The 14,157-nt window shown below is 39.1% G+C and overlaps 1 protein-coding gene and 1 non-coding gene across 3 annotated transcripts in view; both read left to right on the top strand.

Moving 5' to 3' along the window:
• RNF149 (ring finger protein 149) overlaps nucleotides 1–14,157 on the top strand; it is a 32,679-nt gene that overhangs the window by 15,422 nt on the left and 3,100 nt on the right. Inside the window, exons 3-8 of one of the 2 annotated variants that reach the window (XM_054830366.1) lie at nucleotides 4,149–4,217; nucleotides 7,005–7,087; nucleotides 8,203–8,299; nucleotides 8,819–8,848; nucleotides 10,988–11,183; nucleotides 11,545–13,624. In XM_054830366.1, coding sequence (XP_054686341.1) covers nucleotides 4,149–4,217; nucleotides 7,005–7,087; nucleotides 8,203–8,299; nucleotides 8,819–8,848; nucleotides 10,988–11,183; nucleotides 11,545–11,603 — 534 coding nt within the window. In that variant the 3' untranslated portion in view covers nucleotides 11,604–13,624. The remainder of the gene's footprint in view (nucleotides 1–4,148; nucleotides 4,218–7,004; nucleotides 7,088–8,202; nucleotides 8,300–8,818; nucleotides 8,849–10,987; nucleotides 11,184–11,544; nucleotides 13,625–14,157) is intronic. The other variant, XM_054830374.1, reaches the window with a different exon arrangement.
• LOC129201994 (small nucleolar RNA SNORD89) lies at nucleotides 13,930–14,045 on the top strand. The gene has a single exon (XR_008575573.1). It is a non-coding gene; the product is annotated as a small nucleolar RNA SNORD89 (small nucleolar RNA).

Here is a 14,157-nt window from a genome sequence, read left to right as displayed (position 1 = left end):
TCATTCCCAGTTAGACTCACTTCAGTCTCCAGTAGAGTTAACTGCTGGCATCCCCCTGTCACTCCAGAAATACAGATGAGCTCTGTCGCTTCATAGCTGGATATCATAAGGGTACACTGTGCACTGGTGTCCACTAGAGCCTTATACTCCTGTGGGTCTGATGTGCCAGGCCATTGGATCCACGCAGTCCAATAAACGTGGTTGTCCCTCTGCTCCACCTGGCTGGAGGCAGGGCCCCTCTTGTCCTGGTCATCATATTCATTATTCACTTCTTGTAAAAATGACTTAAGTCCCTTCGAGAGGATCAGAAGTACGATCAGGCCTTCCACTAGGTCTGGGGAGCTACCCACTGGAAACTGAAGTGGCATTTTTCCTAGAAGAATCCCCTTTTGCGATTGTTTTTCCTTGCAACTCATGTATTTGTGCCTCAGGTTGAGGCAGGTTTTCCATCCCACTTCCTCATGTCCTCTCTGTGGTCACGCAGGTAAAAGCGCAGCGTGCCTTGTGGTGTGTACCCTCTCTATCCTCTCTTGAGCAGAGGAATGCTTACTCCTAATAGCTGAGATACTGGTCTGTTCAGGTGGGGAGTAGGACATACTGTCTTTGAGTTGCTGGACCTTCTGGGACAGTTTCTCCATAGCTGAGATGAGGGAGGAAGAGACGCTTTCTTTGTATTGCCGGAGTCAGCCAGCTACTTCATCCACTGTTGATGCCTCTTCACCTTTCCAGTCCATGAAAGTTCCAATGAGTTGGCGTATGACGATGGTGGGCTCTGTACAAACTTCTGCAACATGGGTTGGGTACATTGGACTTCATCGGGATCTGTGGGTAACTGCGTGTTGTCCAGGTCATATAAACCATCTCCCGCACTGCTAATTCCCTAAGGTACTGGACACCTCTCTCTATGGTGGTCCACTTGCCTGGATGGCACGCAACATCTTCACTGAAGGGATATCTTTCCCTCATGCCTGATAAGAGTTGCCTCCAGAGGCTGAGGGCTTGTGTCTTCTTACCAATTGCCTTGTCAATGCCCCCTTCCCTAGACAGGGATTCCAACTGCTTGGCCTCCCTACCCTCTAATTCCAGGCTACTGGCCCCATTATCCCAGCATTGGAGCAGCCAGGTAATGATGTGCTCACCTGGATGGTGGCTGAAGTCTTTTCTGATATTTTGCAGCTCACTCGGGGACAGGGACCAGGTGATTACCTCTGATTCTGCCTCTTCCTCCTGTTCTTCTCGTGGTCCAGGTTTATCGTCATCGCTTACTAAGCGATCTGATTTTTTTTGTCTAGTTCTTCTGTGTAGGGATGACTGATATGGGCATGGGTGGGTGGGGTGTTTTGTGGGTGTTTTGATTTTTTGTTCAGCCACAGTGCCTGTCACTGGGGTTGGGATAGCCACAGTGCCTGTTGGTCTGTTTTCCCTCTTTCCTCTGAGGGCACTGCCTACTATCGAGCAGTGTTTGGTAGATACTGGCCAGGGCCCAGTACAGTGCAGTAAGTTGTGCCTCTCTGGAATAGCCTCAGCATTTTCCTTTCAAACATCCTACCACTTTATCAGGGTCTTGCAGTTGTTCAAGAGTGAAGTTCCAAACCATTGGAGGTGAGAAGTTCTCTAGATACCTGCCTATATTCTCCCGCATGCCATGCCACCCATGACTATGCAGCCTCGGGGCAGATTCCTGGGTGGTATTCTTAAAACAATTTTTTGTAACCCTAAACAAGACCTGGAACACATTCAGGAGACATAACAGTAGGAGCATGCTGGCTTGAATATCCCAAGGATATTCAAAATCCTCAAAAGCTGCTGTAACCAGCCTGAAGGAAAAAGGGGAGGTAAAAGAGTGGGAGAAATTATCCTCCATCTTCCCTGTAGATGGGGTGTAATTATTAATGAATTCCAAGAGGTGTCATCTGAGCTATGGGCATGACAGCAATGCCACATACAAATACCAGCTTAGAGCTCATGACCAGTGATGTTCTTATAAGTTGATGTCACACAGTACAGCAAAATGAGAATCCTGACCCCTCTCCCAGAGGTGATAAACAGCACTGCAGGGAATACATAGAGCAAGTAAGGGGTTTACATACCACAGCCATGTGAACAAACAAAACACCATTGTGACCAGTGACTGTTTAAATAATATATTAAATGTATATAACAACTTTGTTTTAATATGCTCTGGTCAGACCTGTCATTGTCTCAACCCTTCGTGCCCCACGTTGGGCACCAAAAAGGACCATTGTGGTTTAGCCCCAGTCAGCAGCTGCTGCTTGCTCACTCCTCCCCTGGTGGGATGGGGAGAAGAATCGGAAGAAAAAGGTAAAACTCATGGGTTGGGATAAGGACAGTTTTCTAGGACAACAAAGGGAGAGGAAAATAACACCACCACCACTTACAAAAGACTATACAAAGCAGCTGATACACAATGCAATTTGCTCACCACCCGAGCCCCAATGCCCAGCTTGTCCCCCAGCAGTGACCCCTCCTCCCTGGCCAGCCCTCTTTATATACTGAGCATGATGCCATATGGTATGGACTATTGCTTTGGCAAGTTTGGGTCAGCTGTCCTGACTGTGTCCCCTCCCAGCTTCTTGTGAAAATTAACTTTATCCCAGCCAAAAACCAGGGCAGATAGTTCATGCTAAAAGAAGTTCAAATGCTTTATAAGTGGTTTTAAGAGCATTTTTTTAGGCTGAATGTGATGTTTCCCAGAAACATGTACCACAAACTCTTAATAGATTTTGCCATTGGGCTTGTCATCTAGATGCTTCCTAAATGAAATTGTGTAGTGTTAGAACGTTATGCCACTGCTCCTTGATTCTCCTCGTTTTAAAAGGGCCATTGAAAACAAAAAAAATAAAACTATGCAAAGTTTGAAAATCTTGTGAATATCTTGGTCAAGATATGTCATTAGAAGTCTTAAAAGAATTTTGGAAACAAAAAGCCACTTTTCTAACCCAAATGTTATTTTGCTTGGCTTATTGATTCCAGTATAATTAAAACTTGGGATTTAAGTATGCCATGCGTTAAAGCAAGTTACTGTGTAGCTGCTAAGTGAAGGTGAAAACTGGTTTCTGAAGATTTATTCTAACATCAGTTTAGCAGTAAATCTTTGGAAGACCTCCTTGCTACTGAAGATGAAACAGGACTGTGCAGAAAACCCTGAGCTGATACAGAAGGTGGAATAGACTGCTGCTGGTTGTCTGTCCATTTCTGAAAGAACTTTCAGACTAATTCTTTTTAACACTATAAAAAAAATTCCCAATTTTCAATACTACAAGTCTGTAAAATTATATAAGTCATTGTAATTATTACAGAGAAAAGCTGCCATTACGGGTTTCTTTATTACTTTACGGTATTTCATCAGCAAGGGTCACTGCTAGACAGATCAACATCTGTTAATTGGGAGTGTTTAATTTCTCAATTTCTAGCAGTAGCTAGCACTTTGTGTTGGAATACAGTACTGCTTTCTTTTCTTGCCTCCCTCCAAGCATAATCATGACTGTTACTGTATAGAAGTCCAAGATGGTGTCTCATGTCTGTTAAGCCTTTCTTGTTGTCTCCTTTGCATAATGTGCCCTTTCAGTGCAAAGCTTTGTATAATGTGTGAGGCAGTGTTTAACTGAGGGTAAGCATTAATAGCTGCAGCAGCCTTTTGACCTAGTGGCCAGCTGTTGGCTGCCTGGCAGGATTCTGCCTTCTCTCAAGCTTGTGCAAAACCTACAATGTGTTTGCTCATGGGCTCGCCTAACTAGAAGGTCTGGTTATATGGCTGTTGTTTCAGCTCTGATACCTCCAAAGCCTAAATTAATGTCAATTTTCCTGTGCGGGAAGGCCCTTGATGCAGGCAGTCATGATACGAGGCTGTGTATGTCAACTTCGTCTGCATAGTTCTGCACTGGTCGAGTTCATTGTAAGAGCATGGTGCTCATAGATAATTTTTGCTGGTGTGCCCTGAGAATGCAAAACTTGCAGTTCTTCAACTTCTGCTGGCTGGAAGTATTTTGTAAACAAATTAGCTAGCCAGAGATGAATCTTTAAATGCATTCAGAAGATTTAGTAATCCATATGGAAAGTATTTAAAAGCTTTGAAATGTAACTTTTAAAACTAACTTGTGTACTAATATTTAAAATCTTTTTTCAAGGGACATAGAAAAGAAACCAAGAAAGCAATCAGCCAGCTTCAGCTGCATACTGTGAAACGTGGAGAAAAGGTAATTCAGTGGCTCTGGTTATTGCTGTGTGGTTTAAAAACTGTTGTCTTTATAGAATTTAAACTAAAATTCTCACATTGTAATTGCAATTTGACTTGTACAATTTTAGGCTCATTTTAGCACCTTTGCTTAGAAGGCCAAGCTTAAAAATGAAGAGTCAGATTTGAACTACTTATGAAATGTAAGGCTGTTTTGTTTTAAATAATATCTGGTCCTACAGAATGTTGTGGGAGACTACAGGGCTGATACTGTAAAGATGAGGAAGCACTAATATCTTACCAGCACTTGAAAACATCAACAAGTGGATTGCAAAATACTTCCTAGGACCTATTGATTGCACGGTTCTTAGAGCTGATGTAATGCTTTGTTTTCTTAAAAGAACATCCATCTTTTTATTGATCAGAAGGTCTTAGAAATCTAAAAAGCTTTAAAAAATGAAACACTTGTTTCATCTTTTGACATACAATACATTAAGGAGCTGTATAGATTTACTTGAAGCATAAATTTTTTAGATGCACATTTCTATGTATTAAATCTATTCTAAAAATTAAAACTTGCAAAAAGTTAGCTTTGACAGCATACAGCCTGAAGTCATAGCCGTATTAGAATAACTGAAGTAGAAAAAGCCAAGTCTTTGAAAGAAAATACTGTTTTAGTTGGAGTTGCAGGCAGCTCTTATCCTAGATGGTCAATTAGTTTATGACTAGACTTCTGCTACTACATCGACATTTTTCCCCACCCTTATTTGTCATATTTGATTAGTTTTTACTTAAGGACTGATTTGCTCAGAGATGAAAAACAAGGATTAGTTTTTAAATCCATGAATAAAATGAAGGTGAGAAAGGACATTTATGGGTAAGAACTTTAAAAGCTATGGTGCATCAAGCTGTTCAGCTCAGGCCACATGCTACAGAGAATGTGTCCTTCATTTAGTAAATCAGTTTTGAAATGAAAAACACCCAACTGTCTTTGAACTCGCCTCTTTTCCTTGTACGCATTCGGCATGTTTAAGTAGCATTTTACAAGTATTTGTCACTTTTAATTATGTTCTAAATTCCATCAAAAAGTAATCTATTTCAAGCTGTGAACAGAGAGGTGTTTGTGTTTCTGTTCATACAATGGTGAGATCAGAGATCAAGAAAGATGGAATTGAACCAAAACTTGTGTAAAGCAGTATCAAAGCAGAATATCAGCATAGAAAGAAATGGATGTAAAAGGGTCATGATGAAACCTATGGTGGGAACCACAAGGAAACTGTTAACTGCTTTTAAGTCGATGTTCAGTAAACTTCTAAAAAGGATTTGTATTGTGAAGATTTTTGCAGTGCAGCAGGTAGTTCCTTCCCATCAATATACCCTTGACTAAAATAAAATGGGGGAATTTAACTAAGTTGTTTTTTAGTATGCTGGTTGTAACTATGAATGCCATGTTAGTTAAGCAAAGTAGAATGAGATTAGATTAAAATCTATTAAAATAGAGGTTTTCTGCTTGGTAAATCATGTCTTCTAATTTGATTTGAATCAGTCTTCTATCAGCAAATTTATGTAACTTAATGATGCAGAGGTACTTTCATGAACTAATGTAAATTTATCTGGAAATACAGTCCCATCTACTCTGTAAATGTGCCTTTTTTTCTTTAAATATTTCCTTTCAGCCATTATGATTAAAAGAGTATATTTCTTTTATTGTGACACAGTACAGTCTTTCATTAGGATTTCACTTGGGGTTGAAGTATTTGACTAAAAATAGGTCAATATTTTAAAAGTGTACTTTCTGTCATGTAGATCTTTCCTGAGAAGCTTATGGTATTATTGTAAAATGGACACTCAAATTTGAGTATGTACAGTATGCTAGGACTTTGTCTCTTGTACAGAATAAAAAAAAGTTATAGAATAAATACTTTTCTTAACTTTGCTTATGTAAGAAAAAAAAAGTCTTGATTTACTTGGGAATTTAAGGCATTAATTATGTAAACTGATAGCATGCAAAGGAGGGAAAAACTTGCCTTGAACTTCAAAGTTTGCTTGCAGTACTAATTCATTTGAGTATTTGTGGCAATGAAATTGAAGTGCTTCAGTAAGCAGTAAACACAAAATACTTATTTTGTGGGGGATGAAAGGGAAGAACTTGGCCCACTGTCTGTTCTTCTAATATTTATGTTTTATACAACCCAATTAACATTGAATTATTTCTTTTATCTGGAGATATCCATCATATTTGTACTGCAACTATAAGCATGGCTTCAAGAAGGCAGTAAGACCTGTTAGGAAAGATATTTAACCCTTAGAAAGAAACAAATTGAGGTGGGGAAATAATGTGTTTTGACTGTCTCTGGTGTGAGCTTGGAGAGAAGTTTTAAAAAACATCCTGAATTGCATACTTCAGTTCTCTTCTAGCTACCAAGGGATATCTGCTAGGATGTGGTAGGAAAATGAGGATCAAGGGGGTTGCAACATTGAACCCCAAGAATCTCATCCTACTTAAGCACTTGCAAGTCTTTTAGACCATCAGTTAGGAATTAAAATGTGCACTTTCATCTAAGCTGACCTCTTTTAAAATTTCTTTGTTTTATAGTTAAACTGAAATTTTACTGTGCTCCCATGAGCAAAGCCAGTGCTTGAGATTTAACAAATTACTTAAGGTACCATGTATAGCTATTTAAATTAGAAAATTTTACATTCTGTTAAGCTAGTTGTTACACAAAGTTTGTTCTGTAATGAAATATGGATTAATGTATGTAATGACTGCAGTATGGAGTAATGCATTTAAATGTGTTGTCATCTTTAGGGTTTAGATGTCGATGTGGAAAACTGCGCTGTGTGCATTGAGAACTATAAACTGAGAGACACTGTCCGAATTCTGCCATGCAAGTAAGTTGCTGTCATTATTGTTTCCTCTTTAGCTTGTTTTCCCTAAGAAATATGTGATGAGCTTTCTGGAAACTCTTCTGAAACTCTGGTGGCAGAGCTGAAGCTGTGTCATTTGTATGGCCTCTTACATGTTGAAGGGCATCGGGATACCATGTAGCATTTTGTATCTATGCGGGGAAAAAGGAGTAATTGGGAGAAGTGTAGGAGTGATGTAGGGCTTCCTTAGTATTAAGTTAGAACTGTTGAACTGTATCTCTGTGGTGTCCTTGTGGTTAGTAGCATGTCTTATTTCAGAAAGCTAGCATGAAAGAAGATGCTTCCAGAATTTACTCCATATGCTTCCAGACATAACATGTCTGTTCTAGTAAATTAAGTAGTACCTAATTGTCAGGTTATAAAAGAACAGAATTACTGTTTAATGTAGTAACTTCCACATCATTTGAAGGAATAGTGTGTGGCTTTCATGATGCCACTGTTGCGGTTTAACCCCAGCTGGCAGCGCAGCCTCACATACCTGCTCACTCACTCCCCCCCAGCAGGATGGGGAGAGAATCGGAAGAGTAAAAGTGAGAAAACTCGTGGGTTGAGATAAAGACAGCTTAATGGGTAAAGCAACAGCTGCATGTGCCAGCCAAGCAGAACAAGGGATTAATTCACCACTTCCCATGGGCAGGCAGGGATTCAGCCATCTCCAGGAAAGCAGGGCTTCGTCATGTGTAATGGTGACTTGGGAAGACAAACGCCATCATTCTGAATGTCCACCCCTTCCTCCTTCTTCCCCAGCTTTATATGCTGAGCATGACGTCATATGATATGGAATATCCCTCTGGTCAGTTGCGGTCAGCTGTCCCGGCTGTGTCCCCTCCCAACTCCTTGTGCACCCCCCAGCCTACTTGCTGGTGGGGTGGGGTGAGAAGCAGCAAAGGTCTTAACTCTGTGTAAGCACTGCTCACAGATAACGAAAACATCCCTGTGTTATCAACACTGTTTTCAGCACAAATCCAAACCATAACCCCATACCAGCTACTGTGAAAAAAATTAACTCTGTCCCAGCCAAAACCAGCACAAGCATGTAGCTTTCATGATAAGTTCTAAAGGGCATTTCTTTTCTTTAGGCACATCTTCCATAGAACGTGCATTGACCCTTGGCTTTTGGACCACCGAACTTGTCCAATGTGTAAACTAGACGTTATCAAAGCTTTGGGATACTGGGTATGTTCCACACTTACTTTAATCTTCAAGGTAGAAGTACAGTACAGGAGGCAAGACTTCATGTAACTGTTCAGAATGAGAACAGTTGTTACTTGACGAGACTGAAGAAGCTGGGAAAAGATGCAAGAGTAATTGAGTGAGAACCAGAAAAATAAGGGAATTTCATGGGTAAGAGCTTAAACAGTGTATCAAGCAGCTTATGAATCCTGTCTGTACTCTTCTGTGATAACCAATTTTTTCTGTCTCTGGCTGATGACAGTAAGGAGGTTGAAGTAGAGGTGAGGTGATTTGCCCAAGCTGCAAAAATATAACTTAATTCATTAGATCTAGAGCATATATTTAATCTTGTTGAGGACTGCAATTCAAAGGAAGAAATTACAGTTTTTCTATCTTGAGTGTTTGTCTACTTCCACATATGCCCAGTGTTTTATCCCTGTAAATGAGCCAGTACTTCCTAAAGACATTCACCAGAAATTGGTTAAGTAGAGAAAATGATGTGCTCTCATTTCTTTCTGACAGCACCAGAAAAGAGAGATGAAGACACATGCGGTAGGTTACTCGGTCACTGTTGATAAATAGTCTTGAGTTCCACTAAAATGCCATAGGCATGAATGTACCTCTTTTCTACTGATCTACAGAGATCTTCAGAAAATAGGGGTTTTCCTTGGTTTCAGGGACCTTCCTTTCCTAGTCTAGGTCTGCATTTTGACTAGCTTTTCTCTTATTTCCTTGCAGGGACTTAGCAGATCTATGGAAGACTTTTATGAACTACTTTTTTGTTTTGTCAAAGGCGACAATACTCTTGCTATGTAATATACATACCAGATTGTGGCGCTTCTGTGTATTAAGTCAGACTTTACTCAAGAGTTGCAGTCTTTTTGTCATGTGAAATAGCTTTTAATGTGGTTATGTTAGCCCCTTATTTTTTCGCTCACTTCCCATTCTCGGAGTTGATGTAATTTGTGTTATATGCAGAAGGATATATCCTTTTGTATACAGGCTGAAAGCAGAAATACTAGAACCTTCAGAACACTTATTCCCTGAATTCATGCTGTTGCAGAGGATACTGATACCAAACCTAGCCAGGAGGAGTAATACTTCCTCTGCTTGTTAGGCAAAATGAATGTTGGAAAGCAGATTGAATGGGATTCTGTGAAATACAGAAGCCCAGTTCTTTTTTTCTAATGGAATGGGGGAAATGTGTCCTGCTTATGCATCAATTATTCAAGTCCCACTAAAGCTAGTAATGTGGGAAATCATTCAGTATTTTTTTCCTAGCTTAGTTTTCAACCTGATCCAGACTGCCCAGTCTAGTTTGTAGAGTGATTGTGTGAATTTTTTTACTAATACGAGGGGGAAAAAGTGTGAAGAGCAAGGCAGCTTCTTTCAGCAGTATGCTCGCTAAGTGACATAACTGCAGACAAGAATGTGCAGCCTTTATTATAGAAATCTCCTAAACCTTCTGCAAAGAGGCTGAAGGCTCAGTTCAGTTTTATGGAAAATAAATACTTCAGATGCTTCAAAAATTTTAAAGGCTCAAAGTAGAAAGAAGGCACTAAGTCCTATTACCTGGCTTTTCTTTTGTAAAGAGCTTACATCAGTTCTGCATTATGCTACTTCTTACAAGAAAAAGAGCTGCAGTTCAGCATGTCTGATTTAGTAGAGCATTGTTGAATCTTGTGGTTCCAGTGCTTATTTAGCTGCCTAAGTTTTGGAAACCAAAATCATTAATGTCCCCCGCCCACACATGTAGAGATCAGTATCACATGCATCTTAACTTGTGTTCAATTGTAGCAGTTCTATAGCTTGTTAAAATTCAGTGCATTTTAAAATATGCTGCTTTGGTGCTAAAGAAAGAATCAGCCTAGAATTTCTTAAATCTTAAGATGGGCCTTTGCTAACTGTTTAAGGAGGGGAAAAATACTGTGAAGCCCACAGAATAGCTACTTGTACTGCAGTGTACTTATGTATAAATAATGTCAGTGTATTAATGGCAATGGCTTAGTGAAGGTAGTCTGTTTAATTTTAGGAACAGAACTGTGCATGTAGGACTTCTAATTAACCTTCAGAATGGATCAGAAATAGCTCATGCTACACAATAGGGGAAATAAATTCTTTTGCCTGTGCTGCAGATGTTTTGTTCCTGCAAAGTGACAAGCCAGCATATTTGCATTTTTGGAACAGACTTAAAGTTAAGCTGGAGGTAGAGGAGGGGGGAAGTTTGTTCTGATGTCAAATGTTTGCTCACCCCAGTAAAAAAAAGCCTAAGCTTGCACAACTACTATACTGAAAACCAGAAGCTTCTGCAAACTCATAAGGGATCAATAGGTTTGCTTGGTGAGGACTTTGGATGTGCTGAGCGTGCTCCTAACCGGACTGCAGCAATACTGTTGTAAAGTGTTGAAATACTCCATCCAAAAGGCTGGCTGGGTTGGCTCCTGTTGCTGCTCTTGGCCTTGGGGTAGCTTTGAAAAAGTGGCTTCTCTTTTGCTTGGCTTTGTTTCTTTGCAGTTGGACAATAACATTGAAAGTAGGCACTGCTCAACACTGTATCCATGAGTGCATAGATAACAGGCAGAAAAAAATGGTCTTTTTTCCAATAAAGTGAGGTTACAAAGTGGTAACATGGAGGAATGTTGATGCCTAATGGTAGACAAAAGTGTCAGTTAAATATATTTCATTTCAAAGGGGGACCCTGAAGATGTACTTGAAGTTCCAATACCTGAATCAATAAGTGGCAGTGTTTCAGTTGGAAGTCTGAGTATTGCTTTACAAGATGATGACAGAAATGAAGTAAGCGAATTGTCAGCTTCCTCCACTAATGAATCTGTATTGCAGTGTACCAGTTTAAAAGAGGATGCAGGTGAAACCACAGCATTACTTGGTAAGTAATCATTTAGTTTATCACTTGACAACCCATAATGCCATTCATTGCATTAAAAGAAGCCGTTCTCTAAGTGATGTTAGTACTGTTGGTATTGCAGTGTGGACCGGACTGAGCGGTGTCACTTATTATACAAGCAGGTAGATTTTGAGAGAATTCTGTCAAGCTGGAGAAAACTGGTCTTGAGGGGGGTGGGGGGGAAGATGCAAACAGTGTCTTAGGAGGATTACTTACCCAGAGAATCTTGAGAACCTTAGGTATATATGAATATGAAATTTATTGCCAGAGTTTGGATTAATGTAACAGATAAAATGTATTAGTAAATCAACAAACAATTTTTCTTCTAATTCCTGGCTTCTAGATGTGGATGTCAGTAATAACCGACATGGAGAACATCTATCTAATGGAAATTCCCACTGAACTGCTTCATGGAAGATATCTTGAATAGACTGTTGAAGAACTATTATTTTTTATTTAATTAGTATGGACTTTTGTCTAGTTAACGGAAAAAATAACAATGTAAATTATTTTACCTTTCAAACTTTTCTAGCTGGTGTTCCAAAAGGGCTAATAACTAAGAATTTTGTACACAGGAGGACTTTATAAAATCTCCTCTGGATGTCTCATCCTAAAAAAAAGATGCAATAACCCTTTTTCTGTAAGCATTGTTACAATGTCATTGTGTTCCAGAGGGCTGTAACAAAGATGAAGACTAGGCAGTGAAAACAATGTAGAATGTCTAAAGGATAACTATTTTGGATGCACTATTTACATTCAGTATGTACACATGGAGAACACTTACAAGACTACAGCTATTAAAATGCTCTGAAAGTTCTGATCTGTTGTAATAGGAGATGGATATTCTTAGAAAAGACATAATCTAACCTTGAAGTAATCAAATAACTTCATGGGTATGTTGCATATCCTTTTTTTTGTGATGAAAAAATTACTAGTTGCAACTTTCCTTACGTGTAACAAATACTAATTGGATCTTGTAATGTGTTCTACTCCGGCTGGATACTGAGAGAAAAAGAGACTTTCTCCATCTTGCTAGCTTTTATACTGAATTTGGCAGTAATACGTTGTGCTAGGCAGTCTTCACGTGCTGAGCATGTAGACTTATTTAGGTATATGCACACTGGTTACCTCTTTCAATCTTAAACTCAGTAGAACAGAGGTAAAGGGCTAATTATGGCTAAAATATATTTATTAGTCTATTTATAAGAATTTACTTAATTCCTTCTTCCTCCTGCTCCCATCCCGTCCCACTTCGTTACGTACAAATGGCAACAGTTTCTTAGGATCTGCAAAGTTTGGGTTTTGGTTTGGTTTTTTCGTTTCCTTTGTGTAGAGATGCTGGACTTCCTCTGTTGGATATTCCACATCAGGAGTTTTGGCTGGGTTTGCCATTAGCTTTTATTCCTTTCTTTTAGATTAGCAGTATTGTGCCTTATAGTAAAACACTTAAGAAACCAGAAGCATCTGAGAGTAAATATAAACCCTGGCGTCTCCCACTATGACCTCTTATTCAAATATTTATATACTGTAAGTGGTATAAGGAATTGCTAAACTGTTTTGTAAAGAAATATGTATATTTAAAACGCTACTTAAGAGTGTTAAGTGGTTTAGGATTTTAGCATTGTCATGTTATGAATAATATGCGACATTCCTCAATTTTCTTTTGTAAAGCTGTTGTTATAGGTTGCTTAAAACAGTGTCTTTTACTAGACGTTTGTTTTAGAGTGCATTTTGTTTTTAAAATGTATATTTGGAATGTTTTTAAGAAAATATGCAATTCTTTTTCTAACTTATATTGAGCTTCAATAGAAGCAATAACTTTTTTTAATTTTAGAATGAATGTTCCAGAAATGACAGAGGTTTCAGCTGGGGAAATATAATCTGAACTTCTACTTTGCGGAGCAGATGTTTCACCCTAAATTTTCTTTGAAATATTCCTATTAATGCCTACTTTACAAAAAATAATCTGCCTCTTCCCTGTAGGAGTGTAACTTTTAGGTTTACTGGAGAATTGTCAGGTTGTAGTTCTGATGTCACCAGCAGATGCAAGTTTTTGTAATGCCTTTATCTTACAAGAAGCACATGAGAATGGAATATGACTGACCAACCATCTCCAACACTGAACAAATAAAAAAACAACCCACAACTAAACCAAACAAACATATAGGGACACGTATGTCTCCAAAAGAAGCTTATCAACATTTCCAGAACTGCCTTTTTAACTATCTCTTCAATATTAAAATCTAAGTCTTCTCCCTCTTCCTAAACACAAAACTGAACATTGATGTAGTAAATGTTGAGAGGGTTTAAACTCTAGCTCAAGGAGGAACCAAAAGGCGTTATCAAGAGAAGTCTTGTCAGTCTGTGGATTGTGTCTTGCTGATACCTGCAGCACAATATTCATGCTGGAGGGGAGAAATGTGGTAAGTACTTCAGCTTTTACATAATACCTATAAAACCAAAAGCTTTTCTTAAGAATCAAAGCTGAGATCTGGCAGAAAGCTGGAAGAAAAGCTCAAGAAACCTGCACGTTGAAAAGTGTGCTGATAAAATCTGAAGTGTACTTAGAAAAAAAACTCGAGTGTGAAGATTCCCAGAGTATGTTTCTAATGCTGGCACTATACCGGTTTCGTTTCAGCCTTTCACAAGCATAGTTACAGTTTCAGTCAAATCGGTTTGTGCATAGTTCACCTTGGATACAGTGAGGTCTTGTAAGGCCAGCTGTGCTGCTGAGGGATGATGACAATAAAAGGCCGAATTGAAGTGTCTCTTGCAAGCAGTTCGCTCTCCTTGTAAGCACGATGACAAAAATCTTCCAAAGCGAATCATTAGTCTGACCTCAGTCAAAAAGCTGACACACATTAGCAAAAAGCGATAGGTTAAAAAGTACAGAACAGGAAGGAGACCATCTATGGAGCTTACAGCAGTAGCAAGAGAGGATTAGAAATGTGAAGCT

This window comes from Grus americana, chromosome 1 (genome assembly GCF_028858705.1).
Source record: "Grus americana isolate bGruAme1 chromosome 1, bGruAme1.mat, whole genome shotgun sequence".
In the NCBI taxonomy this organism is placed as follows: Eukaryota; Metazoa; Chordata; class Aves; order Gruiformes; family Gruidae; genus Grus; species Grus americana.
Note: the sequence above shows the minus strand (reverse complement) of the source record. Positions and strands in the feature narration are given on the sequence as shown.